Genomic DNA, 16,888 nt, shown 5'->3' on the forward strand with positions numbered 1-16,888 from the left:
TCAGCGGAGTTTCTCCATCTGTCAGTCCAGGAGCTGGAGGGAGTTTGATGGGGGACAGTGCCACTGGACACGGGAGCCATGATATTCTGACGACCCCCCCGTCAACCGACCTCCGGTGAACACTTCCCCCGACGCCGGGAAGCCGCCACCTTGGCCCCGTTATACCTGTTAGCCGCTTTTCCACTGACAACCACCGGGAACAACACCCACTCCGCCCCGGGAGAACCCACCATGCTAACCTCGGCTAGCCGCTGCTACCACACCTCGCTATGTGGTCAGTGTTAGACTTTAAACCAGCAGCGTCGAGCGCGGGAATCTCCTCGTAACTAACACTTTGATTTATCAGTTCTTAAAACCAGTTTGTTTAAAAGTTAGCGGCGGTTTAGTTTCCCTCCCCGCGGCGCCTGAGAGCGAGTGAGTCGTTGCTTTTGAAAAATGGGACTACACCCGCTGGAGTTCAGCGAGTGCTACCTGGACAGCCCCGGCTTCAGGGACAAAATCAAGGTCCATGAGGCGGAGCTGGACAAAACCAACAGGTTCATCAAGGAGCTGTACAAGGATGGAAAGAGCCTCATCAATGCCACGAAGCGTAAGTGATCCTGCGAGGGGGGGTTCTACTGGGATTCAGGCTCTGGAGTCAGTGCACTTGTCCTGGGACACACAGTCTGGAGGTTTTGTCCCGACGTTGCAACATCTCGTTCCCGCAGATTTCCTCTGGTTGGTTCTCTGTTAAGATGAGTGAGAATTAGATCCTGAGGAAACTGTCATGCTTTTATTGTGTTGTTGTAATCAGGAAGGTCCCATAGAGATCCAGATTGACAGCAAAGAAGTAACATTAAAAGTAAAATAAAAAGCTACGAATATCAATCCAAGCAGGGACATAAATATCAACACACACACACACACACACACACTACAACACAGAAAACACATTGAAATCACATGACATGTTGCAAATGTGATTACTGGGTTTCAAAGTCTCTTCATTGAGACATTATCAGAAAGACAAAAACAGTTGTTTCACATGATCCCTCAAACACAAAACAAATACAAGGATTAGAACTACAATAATACAGAGAAAGTATCTGATTAGAAGTTACATATATAAGTATTACCAGGGATGCATGGAGGACATATTTTAGCTGATAAATCCTTACTCAACGGCATTATATGAATTACAATACATTCAAAAAGCACTTGTGGAAGTCAATGCTCTATGAAAGATCATTACAAAGGCTTTTACGTGGACAGTTATTTTATTTTGAAACTCCCACAGTGAGTATGAATGTGTCTCTGCATTATTTCAATAATCCTGCTCGCAATTTGCTCAAAGTCACACACCTCGGCCGGGTTAAAGCGATTAGATTGTTATCACTTTGAACTCTAGTCCTGTGGGCTGGGCTTGTTTGTAAGGTGGCACACACAAACACACACTCACACATGCCAAAACACACACACACACACAGACACACACTCACAGACACACGATGCTTTCACTATGCCCCTCGTTGGAAAATCCCCCCGAGGAAACCCCTAGAACTCAGGGTAATAATATTCAGGCAACATGAAAACTGCACATCATCTCAGTCGTGTGTGACTAGTGAAAATTGTGTAATTACTTATACAGTTGTATAGTGTGTGTGTTGTATTGTTGCCATGCAGGCCTCAGGCGTGCTTGCTGCTCAGGATTGTCACTCAGCATGTTTTTTCTACTCTAAAACCTTAAGTCAGGATTATTTTATCACATGTCTGTTTCCATGCTGCTAGTCAGTCACATATGTGCTGGTGTGTGTCTGTCATTTGTTGCCTTCAGCACAACCTGAGGTCTTCAAGGCAGGGATTCAGCAAGGTGCAGTCAGAAATGTACTCAGCTTGTTTGTGTTGAATGGCTGTTATCTGACATATTGAAATCTGTGAAATTATATTATCATTCATTATTGTGCCGCAATGATGAATCAAGGGAGAAGCGATATAAACATTCTTCGGTTTCGGTTTCTAAAATGATCTTATCACCTACCCTTTCTGTTTTTGTTTTTTTTACAGTCGAGTAAAGTCCAGTAATCTGGAGAAGGACTGACGATGATAACAATCGCTCGTTGCAGCACTGATGTTTGGCTGTAATGATTTTGAATAAATTGCACTATTTAAGTTATTACATTTTTTTTGTTTACTCAATAGTCTGATGTGATTCACAGCAGCGAAACTCATGTCATCTGAAAATATCTAAAGTAGTGAAGATTATTTGATGATTTAAAAAAGGATTGATTCCCAGGTCTGTGTGTTTTATATTACATTGCCATGTTAAGCTTTGTTTTCAGTCTCTTTAAACAAGCAGCAGATGTTTCATGATTTGGCTCAAAGTATTCACCTGACCCAGGGTCAGAAGGTCATGAAGAGATTTGAACCCAGGATTCAACCTGTTCCCTGCACAAGAGACAAGCTCGCTGCCTCAATTCAGTTATGTTTTCAACAGAGGATGAACTTCTCTCAGCCCTTCTGAGCATTCAGTGTTGTTCTCAGCTGAACTGAGTGCGACCATGCAAACCTGCTGTTCTGGTTCACACTGTCCCCTTGTTACACTACATTGTTGCACTGTGCTGTTATTTGCATACTTTTGGTCGTTAGTTTGAGCAGGCCTCGCCATTTTCCTGTGACGTCTGAACGTGGTCATTCTTCAGCCAAGACTGCAGCTGATTGTCCATGTTTCTTTATCGCACATCTTGATAAAGCCGAGATCTACTAATGTGGGGGGAAATACCCGAGGAGGGGGCACTTGTTTTTATTAAAAGTGATTTCATGTGTTAAAAATCCTTTTTTGAACTCATAGTTAAACACACAGTACTCGAATGTACTTTGAATGTTCATTACTTTGTTTTATGTAGAACTGAAATGATAAAGAGAAACCTTTAAACAAGCAATTTTAATAATCACATATCAGTAACTGTATTTTTCATGTACAAATAGTGAAGCAATGCTGGAATCGTCTGTGATTCCAGGCTTTAAAATGAAAGGAATCTTCTGTCATTCATCATTGTACATTATTGGGCTTGTGGAGGCTATATATTTTTTTTATATATTTTATATTTAATTATGAAAACAATCACATATCACAGGCCTGACTTAGGGAGTAACACATATCGGAAATCTAGCCTGATAATCCCCATGCGATTTGTGCAATAGCCCCTCTCATGAGAATATGACAAGGAATAGGGAACCCCTGGTCAAACACTTCCGCTGAGAGTATTGCAAACTCTGTTGAAATGTCCGGCAATGACTGACACGTTTTCCCTACTGACGTTAATGAAACGCCTGTTTTGGTCAGTCTTTGCTGCAGCCCTCCACAGACACACGCCACCCTTGACGTGTCTGTTCCCTTTCCCTTACCGTCCTCAAACGACATGTTTTTCACGTGGGCACAGTAATAAGAAGCTGCTCACTCGTCCTCAGCAATATATCGAAATTATATTTACAGTGGCATGACTGTTAAAAATACTACATTGCTGTTTACAAAGGGTGTTACCTATTCATATTTAATTTAGAGCAGAGCTAATTTAGCTGAGGCGATCTGAGCAGCTGTCAACTCTAAATCTGTAAATGATAAAACATAGATAGAGCTTTCCTATTGTTATTTCAACCCTAACCCCTAACTGAAAATGCTCTATTTTTAGTTGCAGAACTTTCAGCCCGGTAATGTAATATAAAATTGAATGGCCTTATAGGGATTGGAGTCTATTTGCAAATAATTGCATTTCTTACAGAAAGATCATGACGCACAAAATAACCCTTCAAACGTACACAGGATATTCACCATCTTATAAAGATTGTCAGAATCCCTCCTGTTTACAAGTGAAAAATAACGAATTCAAGAGTTCACGCTGAAGAGGGTTTACTCGAAGTTTGACCTCATGATGATCTCATGTGGTGTGAGGACAGCTGTTGATCCCCAACTCCCGGTCCGTCCTCTCAGCAACTCCCTCCACTCCTACGACTGGGAGGATGTCCCTCTACGGAAAGTCCTTGGTTTCGGAGAGGAAACTTTCAAAAGCGGGGCCCTGGGCCAGAGAGCCATGACATGGAAGCGCTCACCAGCAGAGCAACATGCAGATGTGCTTCTGTTTCAGAGGGCTTCCTCCACAGGAACCGTGTCCTGTCTGTACCCTCTCTACCACCCCTGTTGTCCTGAGCAAACATAGCCATGTCTTCGTATGTGATCTGGTTATTACCTGTCAGTCAGATTTTGGTTTATCCGTGTTGATACCATGCGTCTGTTATTACTTCAGTCCCCGGAAAATGTGAGATTGGACAGAGATTCACTGGGGTCACTCGCAGTCACACACACACACAGGTGGACAGTTTTGTGTAGATCTTGTCTTCACTTTCAGTTGCACTTTGAGAACTCCGGCCACTTGAAGGTCTTTGTCTCATTGGCAGACAGGTTTAAGAGTAGTCTGGCATGGTGTGCTTTGGCTCACCGCTGCACTCTGTAATCACATTACGGATTCTGCCAAAGAGCCACATCCACAATCTTTCATTAAAATCGCATTAGCGAAAGACGTGAAGTCATGTGGGAAGAACGCCTTTTCATGTCTCTCTCCAGAAAGAACAAGGCCCACTGTAAAAGTGAAACTGGCTTATTGCCTGATGGTAGTGCTATTGGGGCCTTGCGGTGCAGGCAGAGGTAGAGAACCATTCAAAACATTGTATTCTAACTGTACGTAAGTAATATACAGATTTCTTTCACTGTTGCTTCACCCTCCAGATTTGTTATGAGAAACCAGGAAGTCATGAATGAAGTAATGCTTTGTGGGCAGGGAGCAGAGCGGGGTGAGAAGTTGTGGGAGGGGATGGGTAGGCAGGCGGTGGCGAGGGCAAAGGTGGGAGCAGAGCGTGGAGCAGGGATCCAGACTGGAAAAGATGGGAGAGTGGAACAGGAAGGACTGTGGAAAGGCACGGCATGTAAACCCTGGCCGCCCTGTGAGGGGCCTGGACCAGGCAACTTCTGACCTAAGTGGCACATTTGATGAGACTGTAGAAATCATAACAAACAACACTGCGAGAGCTGCCAATGAATACACTGTGGACATCTTCAGCAGCTGAACCTTGACACTTACATACCTTTTCTGGCTCGTTTAGGGGAAAACCTTTTTGCAGCAGCTAGGACATGCAATGTGACGTTTCCTGCCTTTAGGGCCACAGCATGTGAAAACAAGTTCAGGATTTTGACGTTTAAAATATGATATGTAACAACTCTTTAATTAAATGGCTAAAAACAACACCTATAGTTCTTCTGTTATTGTTTTGTTTAAAAGACCCCCTAGTGGCTAAAACTGTATTGTAAGTTTAATCATGGTAGGTACACATTTTTAAGTATGCAAAGAGCAGCTTCACTCCCAGATGTGTTTTGCCAGAAGCACTAGTGAGATGCCTGTAGGTACAGGCTCATTGTTTGGCCATCATCGGTCCTGTGTGTGTCTCAAAACATACCGAAGTCACAGCGGTACGAAGGGTGGGCGATAAAAATGTGTGGGCTCTGCACCAAGTTTACAAGCCTGGCTCTCGGTACCATGGTTCGTGCCTTGAGGTTTGTAAACCGTGTCCAAATGTGATGGTTTGCTGTTGTTATTAAATCAAACACCTGTTGGTTGCTTGGAGAATTGCTCTCCAACAAAAGCCTTTTGAAACCTCGCAACTTTTCTTCTACGCTTTCACATTTCATACTTTCAACAAATAGAATAAAATAGTCATTCTTCAGATGTGTCTGTAAATAGTATAATCCTTATTCACTGTCCTAATTATGACCTATACTGCAGTTAACAAAACTTTGTTTCTGCCGTGATCTGTGGTGCTGCCCAGTTGCTAGTGCCCTGCTATTCTGTAACCTCCCATCTCTCATCTTTGTTTTTCTTCGATCTTTGTTTTCCTTCCCACCTCTTCTGAACAGGGGCACTCGTGTTTGTGCCACACAGCTCTGCGTTTTCCTTTGCTGGCCTGTTAGATCAGATACTGTGGACGTGAGGTGAGGATTGTATGACTCATGCTCAGAATCCAGTGGACTGGGATCTCTGGCTTTCTGCTGAGAAACTAGCCAAGTTTGACAGTTCCCAGGTTTGCTCTGAAATGCCTTTCTTTAAAAGGCAAAAAGCAGGAGAAGCCTTGAACCCGTGTGTGCCGTGCTGGTGGGTGTGTGGTTTTCCTAGTTTGTGACAGTTCCTTCCTCTTGGACATCAGCTATCATTTCAATCTGCTGTGCAGACCTCTCATCCGACACTTTTGTTTATTGCTCGACTGATTGCATCCATTTGATCTATGCTGCTTAAACTTCAATTGACACAGCACAGGAACACAAATGCTGCCGCTGTGTTTTTTCCTTCCTCTGAATGTTGTCTGACATTGATTAACGCTGGAGCTTCGTGTAACTGGATCACATTCATTCTTCATGATTTATGTAATGAAGTCCACACAGCTTGGACCCATATATTCTCATATTAGCTGTCCACCCTGCAGTGAGTTGAACATGCACACAGGCCTTGTAATCAGATTGGGGATGGGTGTGATTTGTGCACCAGGCTCACATGTGGCTCTAATAAAGAGACTGCAAATCTATCAGTTGACATCACTGTTCATGGAGTACACATTAGTGTTCACAGTGACCAGGGCCGTAGCAAAATAAAGTATATGTTTAACATACTGCTAGTTAAATACTCCACACCCATACCCCCCCCCCCCCCCCCCTGAAATAACATCTCAAATGAATGTAAAGAAAAATACTCATATGGAATATCAGACAGATTTGTGTCACAAACATATCAGCTTGTCCGTATCCTTTACAATACATGACATTAGATGCTGACTCAAGCTTATGTTACACACACTACACTATGGTGTGTTGAGGCTCTGTCAAGGTGTGTCAAGGTTCAGTGTTATGTTGTCAAAACATGTTTTTTTACTATCTGTGGGAGAGCTGAACTTTCCACTCTACATCCATGTTTATTTAGTTTTAATGTGAGTTCTGCAGTTGACCAAGCCGGACTCCATGAGGGTTTATTGATTACCCAACAGACATAGAGGAGTCTGGATTAGGCTCTAACCTGTCTTTTCTGTGTTTGACTAAATATTATAAATTACAAAATTACTGTAACACTACTATTACTATTAACAAATATAGATAATGACACAACCTCACAATGGAGCTTCAATATTATGTGCAGGTGGGGAAAAAGGTCAAATTAAATAAATGTGCTGCTAACGAAGCCAAACCAAAGCAGAGAGTAGCAGACATGAAGAATAGAGGGAATACTGTGAATGGAAAAAAAAAGTACAACCTGTAAAACTGCTTCTCTATAAAAGGGTTCAAAATGGGATTTGAAAATAACGCCAGGCATCTTAACCACATTCCTCTGGCATATTGTTCAAAGCGTAGAGGCTCTTCAGATAATGGCTCAATAGTTCACTGATTATGAAACTGTATTTACGTTTGAAAGGCCTAACACTGGTTTTAAGGAGGTTTGCGATACTGGACTGGACTGGATTCTATTCTAACTGTATGTGCTGCTTAGTTTTCCTGTAGATTTACAGTCACTGCACAGAAACTGGCTATCTTAAGTACACAAGTGTTTGCGACCAAAATAATGGCCCGACAAGCTTATATTTGCCATACCTTTATTTTGGAAATGTAGCCCGCACTCACACAGTTCATCAGGTTGTGTTGACATCAGTCAGAAGTCACCTCTGTGTCGGAAAGAAACAATGCTATTGTTTGTTCTAGCTTCTTAATGTTGCTTGTGCAGTGGTGTATTCAGTGTCCAAAGAAAAGACAAACATAGAACCTCTCTAGTCTTGATTAATGGGCTGAAGTTTGGCCTCCGCAGTGTATTCAAGAACCAAGAAAATGTGTAATACGCTAGAGACGACTTTTTATGTTCTTACGTACATGTCTTGTGTTGTTTAACAATGACCTCATCCACAAGTAAAATACCATTTCCTCCAGCTGCTATTTAAAGGCCTTCTCAAAGAACAAACATTTATAAATACTGCAATACTTAAGCTGCCCCATTGTGTGGTGTCAATCCCTTCGCTTCCTGTAGTTCAGTAACTCAGACCAATTGGCCAAAGGGGTCGATGGCAGGTGTTTAGTTTGAGCCATATTTTCTTTGTACACCTTGGCATTGTAGCGATGTAAGATTGAGCTGAGGAGCAACCAAGCAGTGGAGTTCAAACTGTTTGAAATAAACACTTGAGGCAGAAGCTTATACTCATGCAGGCTCAGGCAGACGTTGTCCAACCCCCCTCACGTGTTTAGTTTTTTTACCCCTGCTGATTTAATCCATAGTAAGTGAACACATACACACAAGCTGCCCAGAGAACATGGAGGTGGTGCGTACACAGAAGCATAACCACGAGTAGACCATCACAGTAAAAATAACTGATGTTAAAAGGTGAAACTGCTGAATTGTTTTTCTAATATTTTATTATAACCTGTGCAATAAGAGTGTGCTGTATTTAGTTTAGCTAATTGCATTTTGAACATCAGCCTCTTTCATTTCAGGAATATTTGGAGACTTCTGCTGACTCATCAATAGCAAAAACCTATTTTGAAGGTCATGGATACTGTAGCCTTGAGGACTGAGAAGCATATCACGTTACTGCAACATCTTTAAATCCTGTTAGTGATCTTTGCCGCATATCTCCCCTCTTTCTCCCACAGTCTTTCTTCTTAGGCTGCAGCCATTCTCAATGCTATAAACCATGCGTGTATTCCCCACTGTGTAAAAGCTGCTCTCCCTTGAAGCTAGTCGTCTTGTAGCAGCTTCAGATGCTCAGTGCAGGCCTCTACTCAGTAGTGAGCTCAGTTGATATTTTCCTATCGAGTCGCAGCTATCTGCCCAAGCTGATGACACTGCTCCTCAGTACACTGCTTATAGCTGCAGTCTATAAATAACCACGCGGCTGCATTCTGTAATGTTTCCCTAAGGGACGGTCATAGGTCAGAGATCCGACCTTAGGGAATCTCCTCACTGTTTGGAAAGGGATTTGGTTTGCTGTGTTTTCTATCTGATCTGTAGGGGTACTGGCAATCTGAATTTGTGTTGCAAGATAAATTATTTATGTAAAAGCATATTCTAAAATTCTATTGTTTGTATAGCCAATATTCACAAATCACAGTTTGTCTCAGGGGCTTAACAATGTGCTCAGTTCTTAACCCTCAACAAGAGCACAAAAAAAACTTTTAACAGGGCAAAAAACCTCCAGAGAGAGTCACATGTGAAGGATCCATCTCCCAGGACGAACAGAAGTGCAATAGATCATCCTTTAAAAATACAGAAATAATGGTTCACTTGTGTGACCTTACGATCAACCTTTCTTTCTGCTCCTCTTCAGTATTTGAATTATGCCTTGTTTGCATTATACTGTTTATTTTCTCTCTCCTTGTTAAAGCCACGCATTTTTTTTTTTTTTCCTCACCTCTAAATTGGGACCTGCCCTCTTGGCAGACAGGGGTTTGATGTGCAGCAGGATGTATCAGGCTGCAGACAAACAGGATGTTAACAGTGTGGTTAAGTGTGTGCGATGCGGTAGAACTAGTTTTTAAGACCGACATATGTTGTTGATTTTTTTTTTTAACAAATCGTTCCTTTGGACGGTTTAACAAAAGTTGAATTGTATAGAAGTCTCAAAGGTTTTTCTTGTTATTCTTCCTCCTTTTGAATTCATTCATTGTATATTTTAAAATGTTCTTTCAGAGCTTGGGATGGCACAGAGAAAGTTTGCCCAGTGCCTGGGAGAGTTTCAGTTTGAGTACATCGGAGATGCAAAGACAGACGATGAGAAATGTATTGGTAAGTGTGGTTTGTGCCTCCCTGCATGATGGAAACTAACCACTACTTTTGTTACCACTAAACAGGCATGCACCATAGATGTTTGTTTATGGTTCTTTCTCCACCAGCTAATTACAACCAGTTTTTTGGTTTGCACCAATGGTGGGAACAACTGATAATCATAATATCTTTGTGTGTGTCTGTGTGTGAGAGAGGGTTAGAGAGTGACTTAATTTAATTCATTCCTGTTCTTTCTTTCAGATGAGTCTTTGCAAGAGTTCTCCGTATTCCTTAAGAACCTAGAAGACCAAAGAGAGCTGATGGTGAGAACAACCAGTCAGAACCTGCTTGAAAGTCAAGGAAAATACCTGAGTGTGTGTGACTGTGTTTGTGTCTGTGTGTCTGTCTGTGTGTGTGTTTGTCTTTGTGTGGTGTATTGCGCTCAAATTGTTTAACTTTACTATGCTTGTAACCTCCTTACTTCCAGTCCATACCTATTGCTGCCCATATTTGGTACTTGTATCTATAAATGTCTGACTCCGTCATCCACCCGGGATCCAGGCAGACACTCGTAATGTAATTTTCTCCACCGTACATTACATTACAGTACAGCCACAGCTTCCAGTGTATTACTGTTACTGGTTTCTGAATCGTTAGCTCCCCTTGTACCTGTCTAAGGGTCACTGTCGCAGCAACTGCCTGGGAGTGGCCACCGAGAGGACAGGAGTGCATAGCTACGTTATTACACCCAAGCTTTAAATACCTAGACAGATTGCATAAGCTACTGCCTACTACTATCAGCTCATTCAGCCACACACCTAGCTTCTGTAGTTAAAGTTGCTCATCTATAAACCACAAACCCCACATGCAGAATGTGACTATAAAGGAAGTAACAATCTATTTCAAGGACAGTGATTGCGTTTTAAAAACTGCTAACCGAAGTGTTAGAGTGTCACACTATGAAATAAAGTGGGACAGTATTGAGCACAGTCTCGTCCTCGGAAATATATCTGATACATTTCTTTCACTCGCACAGGGATGCACATCTTCATGTGTGTGTGTGTGTGTGACTTTCTTATAAACAGCAGTTGCCATGTAATATCTGTCTGTAGTGTCTGAGGTTAGGGAGTGGACACCAGTGGATGACTGTTTTAGTGCTAGTCTCAGACCATAATATTAAACATGCTGCTCAGCATACTGGGATGACATCACAGTGCAAAGTAAGGAGAAGCAGGGTGGGCATGCAGGTTCAGACATGTCCTGCACTCGGCGTTGCAGCAACACAGCAGGATTGGATTGACTTGACTTTACTATTAATGTGTTGTTGAAACAATAAGATACTGTAAGTTAAATCGTTGTTTAATTTTGTATTTAAACTCTTCATTAGTCCAAAGGCAGCAGCTCCAGAGGTAAAGAAACTGAATGTTGCTGCTGCCCTTCAATGTAAACAATAAATGCTTATGTCAGGAAATGCTGTGTCATGAAATATTAATGGGATTCATCACTGAGTTGAGCCATTATTATATTATATGTTATGGCTTCTGTTTCTGCCTAGATGAGAAACATCACAGAAACGTTAATGAAACCCCTGGAGAAGTTTAGGAAAGACCATCTCGGTGTAGTAAGGGTAATGTATGATGGTTTATTTCCTCTACCCAATAGCATTTAGCTTATCTGGTTTAATTTAATGGTTGTAAAAAATTACACATTTTACAGATAGCTGCTAATAGAAAAATATATTATTCTAAGTTCTGAGGCTAGACTACTTCTTATCAAATATGTTTTTGTTCTTGTGTGCCTCTGCTTCACTCCACTTCACTCTCTCAAGGCGGAAAGAAAGAAGTACGAGAAAGAGACAGAGAAATACTACAGCTCTCTGGAGAAGCTTCTGAACATGTCGGCGAGGAAGAAGGAGCCACAGCTACAAGAGGTATTTATCCTCGTCTGAACTCTTGACAGTTATCTACAGCTGTGACTGCAGAAATGATAGAAACAGATATTTTTTGTTTGATATGAGAATCCCAGTTCTGGGGTTTCTCGTCTGTGCCACGGGGAAGAGCCTCACTGCAAAGCCTCTTGGACCATGCGAGTTTCCACTGACGTGCCTTGCAGCAACTGTTTTCCTGGCCTGTTTGAAGAGGAAATGTGTGCTCAATTGTACTGTACTACCAAGGTCAGCCCTGACTGCGGTCGTTTGTAGAAAAAGCCACGCTGCAGTACGATGAAATGAACATTTTCAAATGTGTTTCAGTCTTCCTGTCTCACATGTTCCATGTGGCCATGTAAGGCTTACACATACGTTGTATACACCAGGCAGAAAGGGCACTTGAAAGTGTTGACATTATGAATGCAGTACTGCTCAGTGTGTTCTCTGTGACTCTTGCAACACAAGGGTCTCTGGTACAAACAGAGATTACTATCGGACTTTAATAAATGTGCTGCAGGGTTTGTTCACAGCAACGGGAGTCATGAACTTCATCAACACTGCATCGCTTGTTGTTTCAACTCAATGAAAAGTAGCATCTATCTATCTATCTATCCATCTATCTATCTCTATTATCCATCCATCCATCTACAGCCACCTGAGACAAACTTGTCATTTGGATCCATTTACTGCAAATTAACTTGGCTTCAGTATCATACTTTCTTTTTTCATTCCCCTACTGCAGTATGTGGTCTGTAAGAGTTTAATGCTGCACCCGGAAAAACCTCTGGCCTCCCAAATTGCACTGTATCATAAAGTTCATGATGGTTATTTATTTGCTTCCATGCATCTGTGTGTCACTATAATCATCACGCTGCGTGCTCTCCCACTCTCCAGGCAGACTTCCAGGTGGATGGCATGAGGCAGCACTTTCAGGAGGAGTCACTGGACTATGTCTCCAAACTACAGGAGATCCAGGAGAGAAAGAAGTTTGAGTGTGTGGAGCCGGTGAGTGACTGGCCTCCAGGGTATGTCAGCAGGGGATTGGGGTGTACATAAGATCTCACATGAGCTTCAGTTTCTTTATTGGTGGAAAGTGACGTAGCCCAGTGTTCTGTAACGAGTTTCTCTTTCGCCTGCTGTCTCCTATAAATAATGATAAGATTTCTTATCTGTTTCTTCTTTTGTGATTTCTTTTAGATGCTGGCCTTCTTCCAGACAGTCTTCACTTTTTATCACCAGGGCTTTGAGCTTGCCAACGACTTTGACCATTATAAAAGGGCCCTGCAGATCAATATTCAGAATGTAAGCAATACTTAAGTTTTATTATTATATTTCAAATTGGGATAATGAAAACTCTGACCCTAACCACAACCACTTGTAGTTGTATGCTTTTGTTCTTCCCTTAGAACAGAATAGGTTTATAATTGTTTCCAGAAGGAAATTCAAAATAATTTGACCACTAAGTGGCCCCTACGTTAACTCATCTTGTGACTGACTTGTTATCCGATCATTTCGTTGTCCAACATTTACTTTTCTTGAATGTTCTGCCCACATATAACAAAAACTTAAGCTCTGCCCTATGTTCTGTTTACTTCATCTACTTGTAATTTCATTATTCTGTTATGCCATTGCAGTATTATCCCTGTTTCAGTCTTAATTTTCGAATTCAACTAAGCATCCGGCTGATTTGATGTAGATACTGCAGTGTTTTCAAGAGGAAGCTCATCAGTTTTGATTGGCAGTGGCCTCTCTTCAGAAGGGTCATCCTACCCAGTGATTGAGGATCAGGAAGTGACTTCCTGGAATGTGTGTTTATTTTTTCTCTTCTCCCAGACAAGGAATCGATTTGAGGGTACACGGTCAGAGGTGAATGAGCTAATGAAGAGGATCAGGGAGGCACCTCAAGAATACAGACAGACCACCCCGATCAGCTGTGAAGGCTACCTCTATGTACAAGAAAAAAGTAAGACCTTTGTCTGGTTTAAATGTGTTGTTCTATAGGTTTTAATATACCTCCATTCATAACACGCAGACAATGCAAGAAATATACATAAAAGCCTCAGTGAATATAAAAAGCCTACTCTATAAGACAGAACAACTTTCATCGTTTTCTTTTAGCTGCTGTAGAAATGTGTGAATTGAACTGTTATTTCCACATATATACATATATGAATGAGTTCAGAATCTCATTAGTGACGTTATGTCATTTTTTGTAATAGCAGGAAAGTTTGGACAGACAAGTTATCTTCAATTCCTTTCCGTATCTCCACATTTTGCTCTTTCACAACATTGTCTGTCAGTATATTTCCTGGATAAGCACGAGTAATTGTTCTAACCCTGATACAGTAGATGCCCGTGTCACATTTGTGTCTTGTTGTTTTAGGGCCACCTCCCTTCGGTTCAAGTTGGGTCAAACGCTACTGCACATTCGTCAAAGAGCAGAAGATCCTGCACATGGTGACCTTCGACCACAGATCTGGTGGGAAGATTGTGAGTAGTCATTGAACACAGTGCATTTTCCACATGCTTTTGTATATTTTTTGATTACATTCAATGTCTTTTTTTTTTTCATTTTGACATGCTACTTTTAAAGATATTAAATTACTACAACATTCTAAATAATTCTTTTTTTTCAGGGGGAGACAGAGTCTGTCACGCTCAAATCCTGCCTCCGCAAAACAACGGACGTGTTGGACAGGAGGTTCTGCTTAGACCTCGACATAACCGATCGGTACATTACCACCTCACACTCAGACATTAAGGGTCTAGTTGCAGGGATCAATTTACAGTGTGCCAAAAATGACACAGTTACTGTATATGAGACTTTTCTTCATGTATCATAATAGCAGTACGACTCTGACATTCCTCATTGAACCGTTTTGCTATAGATCTTCTAGATCCGCTATAGTTGCTCCGTGTTTTAGACCGCAGGCGGCAGGACAGCAGGACTTGTCTTGGAGCACTGCCCTCACACACTGAGCTGGGAGGATTTGTCACACCCTGCCCTTCCCTCCTGTAATAGATACCTCATTTTGTCACACATCTTAACTCAGTCCTGCCCCTTTTGCTGTAGTATTAATAGAAAAGCAATAGCCCAGATTTAGTATGGAAATTCGAGTCCACACATCCTATTCGGACAGTGATAAGTAACTTGATATCCATCTGGTGCCACATGATTGTCGCTCTCATAAACCAACTGGCATGACAAATAGGGCTGATATCTGTAACTGTAAATCTAAAGGTACATGTGTCTTTGTCAGACGGGGGAATTTGATTACAAAGACTGCTAAGCACATCTCATTCTTTATATTGACAGACGTTGCCAATGCATTACTGAACTGACCTTAAGGGCTTTGCCGACTGCTAATGCGTCATGACTCTCTCCCAGCCCAGGGACGGTGCTTACAGTACAAGCCCTGTCAGAGGATGACCACAAGTTCTGGATGCAGGCCATGGGTGGGAAGGAGCCTGTGAGTCATCTTCCTCTACTGTGTCATCACTGCGTTCTGTTAAACTGCCATTCTTAAAAAAAGCTAAAAAACATTTTCATTTCTTATAAATCTTATAAATCCCAAGGAATCTTATAAATCCCAAGGATTCTTATAAATCACAAGGATTGATTAACTTTGATAAACCTGTAAACATGTTTTTGTTTCTTCTTCTAACAGATAGGACACTACCTTGGAAGAACTTATTCTAAAGAAAGAGGAAGTAAGTATATAACGATAACGGACTTTGTTCTATAAAAACCTATAATGAAAGTTAATCATGATGATTCATCATATTTAAAAGAAGATGTGTTTTCTTTCCTTCCACTCTGCAGTTGATGCCCAGCTGGATGAACTGGGTTTGGATTTCGTGAAGAACTCCATCAGCGCCATAGAGACGAGAGGTGAGCTTTAGATATATAAATAATAAAATGTCAGTGGAGAGAATTTAAATGGTGGATAGTTAAAACTAGTTGCTTGGGTGCAGATTCGTTATATAAACACAAGGTGGCAGTCATGCTCCAATAATAAAGCAAGGCTGAGTGGCCGGTAGTGCAGGCAGCATATTCATATTATGTTGATATTAATGGCGGCCATTGCATTGCACTAAAAGTCCAATTAAGTTGCTTCCTTCGTCACTTGGTTATCTGATGAGATATAACTAAAACACATTTATCTATGATAGTTGTTCCCTATTATACTGATGCCGGTTTAAATAACATATAGTTTTTCTACATACAGGGATGTCATTGTATATATGCAGTATAACCTCTCCGTATTCTTTGTGATTATTTCATTATTGATTTGTTTTTTTCATTTATATCATTTTTATGGCCTGTGTTGTTTTCCGTGTAAAGGGTTTTTCAAACTTCGATGACTAAATGGTTCTGCATTTATTTTAATAATTACTTTTATCACTTATCAGGTATTAATGACCAGGGACTGTACAGAGTTGTTGGTGTGAGCTCCAGGGTCCAGAAGCTCCTCTCATTAATGATTGGTAAGTTAAAGTCCATTCCTTTCTGACCATGTATCCTGGTAAAAATCTGGATTCAGTTTTTATTTCTATGCTTCTGCACTCTGTCTGCGATATTAGCCGGTCAGTCGAATATGCTGATGTAATGGATGGGTCTGCTTGGGCGATATTAAAAAGATAGTGACTGGCAATCAGCCCATGACTCAGCTTATCTGTACCTAGACTTGCTGGAGTGCAACAAGTGCCTACATTGTGTATCTTTGTCTCCACTGAGTTTTATATCCACCAGACAACCGGACGGGGTGCCTCCCCTCCACGTCCGTGCACTTTTTGGCCACTAAGACGGCCCCTCAAATGCCCACAGCTGGCTGTTGGCTGTCATTTGCCTTTCTCAATTTCCTTTATGCCTCTCACTTGTCTTGGAACCCTTTCACTCAACTCCTTTTTTCTATAGATCTTGTCCTCTCTCCTTCCCAAAGCTCCCTGTCTGCACTTTGGCTTCCTGTCGTCTCCGGCAGACACCAGCTCGATCTCCAATCTGTGTTCAGAATGACAACAAACTCAGGCAGCCAGCAGCCTTTCTCAGCTTCCCCTCCGAAAGCTTCCAGCCACCTAACCTGCTGACTCATGTTATAGACTCCATACCCACTCTGCTGCAGCTCTCTTAAGAAGCTGAAGTAAA

At 41.7% G+C, this 16,888-nt stretch overlaps 1 protein-coding gene across 1 annotated transcript in view; it reads left to right on the forward strand.

The window, feature by feature from the left end:
• arhgap10 (Rho GTPase activating protein 10) overlaps positions 1-16,888 on the forward strand; it is a 39,775-nt gene continuing 22,887 nt past the window's right edge. The window contains exons 1-14 of the mRNA XM_062387793.1: positions 1-589; positions 9,741-9,836; positions 10,077-10,138; positions 11,371-11,442; positions 11,644-11,745; positions 12,637-12,747; positions 12,940-13,044; positions 13,576-13,705; positions 14,126-14,232; positions 14,379-14,473; positions 15,131-15,212; positions 15,411-15,453; positions 15,566-15,634; positions 16,156-16,230. Of these exons, the coding sequence (XP_062243777.1) occupies positions 436-589; positions 9,741-9,836; positions 10,077-10,138; positions 11,371-11,442; positions 11,644-11,745; positions 12,637-12,747; positions 12,940-13,044; positions 13,576-13,705; positions 14,126-14,232; positions 14,379-14,473; positions 15,131-15,212; positions 15,411-15,453; positions 15,566-15,634; positions 16,156-16,230 (1,303 nt within the window). The 5' untranslated portion in view covers positions 1-435. The remainder of the gene's footprint in view (positions 590-9,740; positions 9,837-10,076; positions 10,139-11,370; positions 11,443-11,643; positions 11,746-12,636; positions 12,748-12,939; positions 13,045-13,575; positions 13,706-14,125; positions 14,233-14,378; positions 14,474-15,130; positions 15,213-15,410; positions 15,454-15,565; positions 15,635-16,155; positions 16,231-16,888) is intronic.

Source organism: Platichthys flesus, chromosome 5 (assembly GCF_949316205.1).
Source record: "Platichthys flesus chromosome 5, fPlaFle2.1, whole genome shotgun sequence".
In the NCBI taxonomy this organism is placed as follows: domain Eukaryota; kingdom Metazoa; phylum Chordata; class Actinopteri; order Pleuronectiformes; family Pleuronectidae; genus Platichthys; species Platichthys flesus.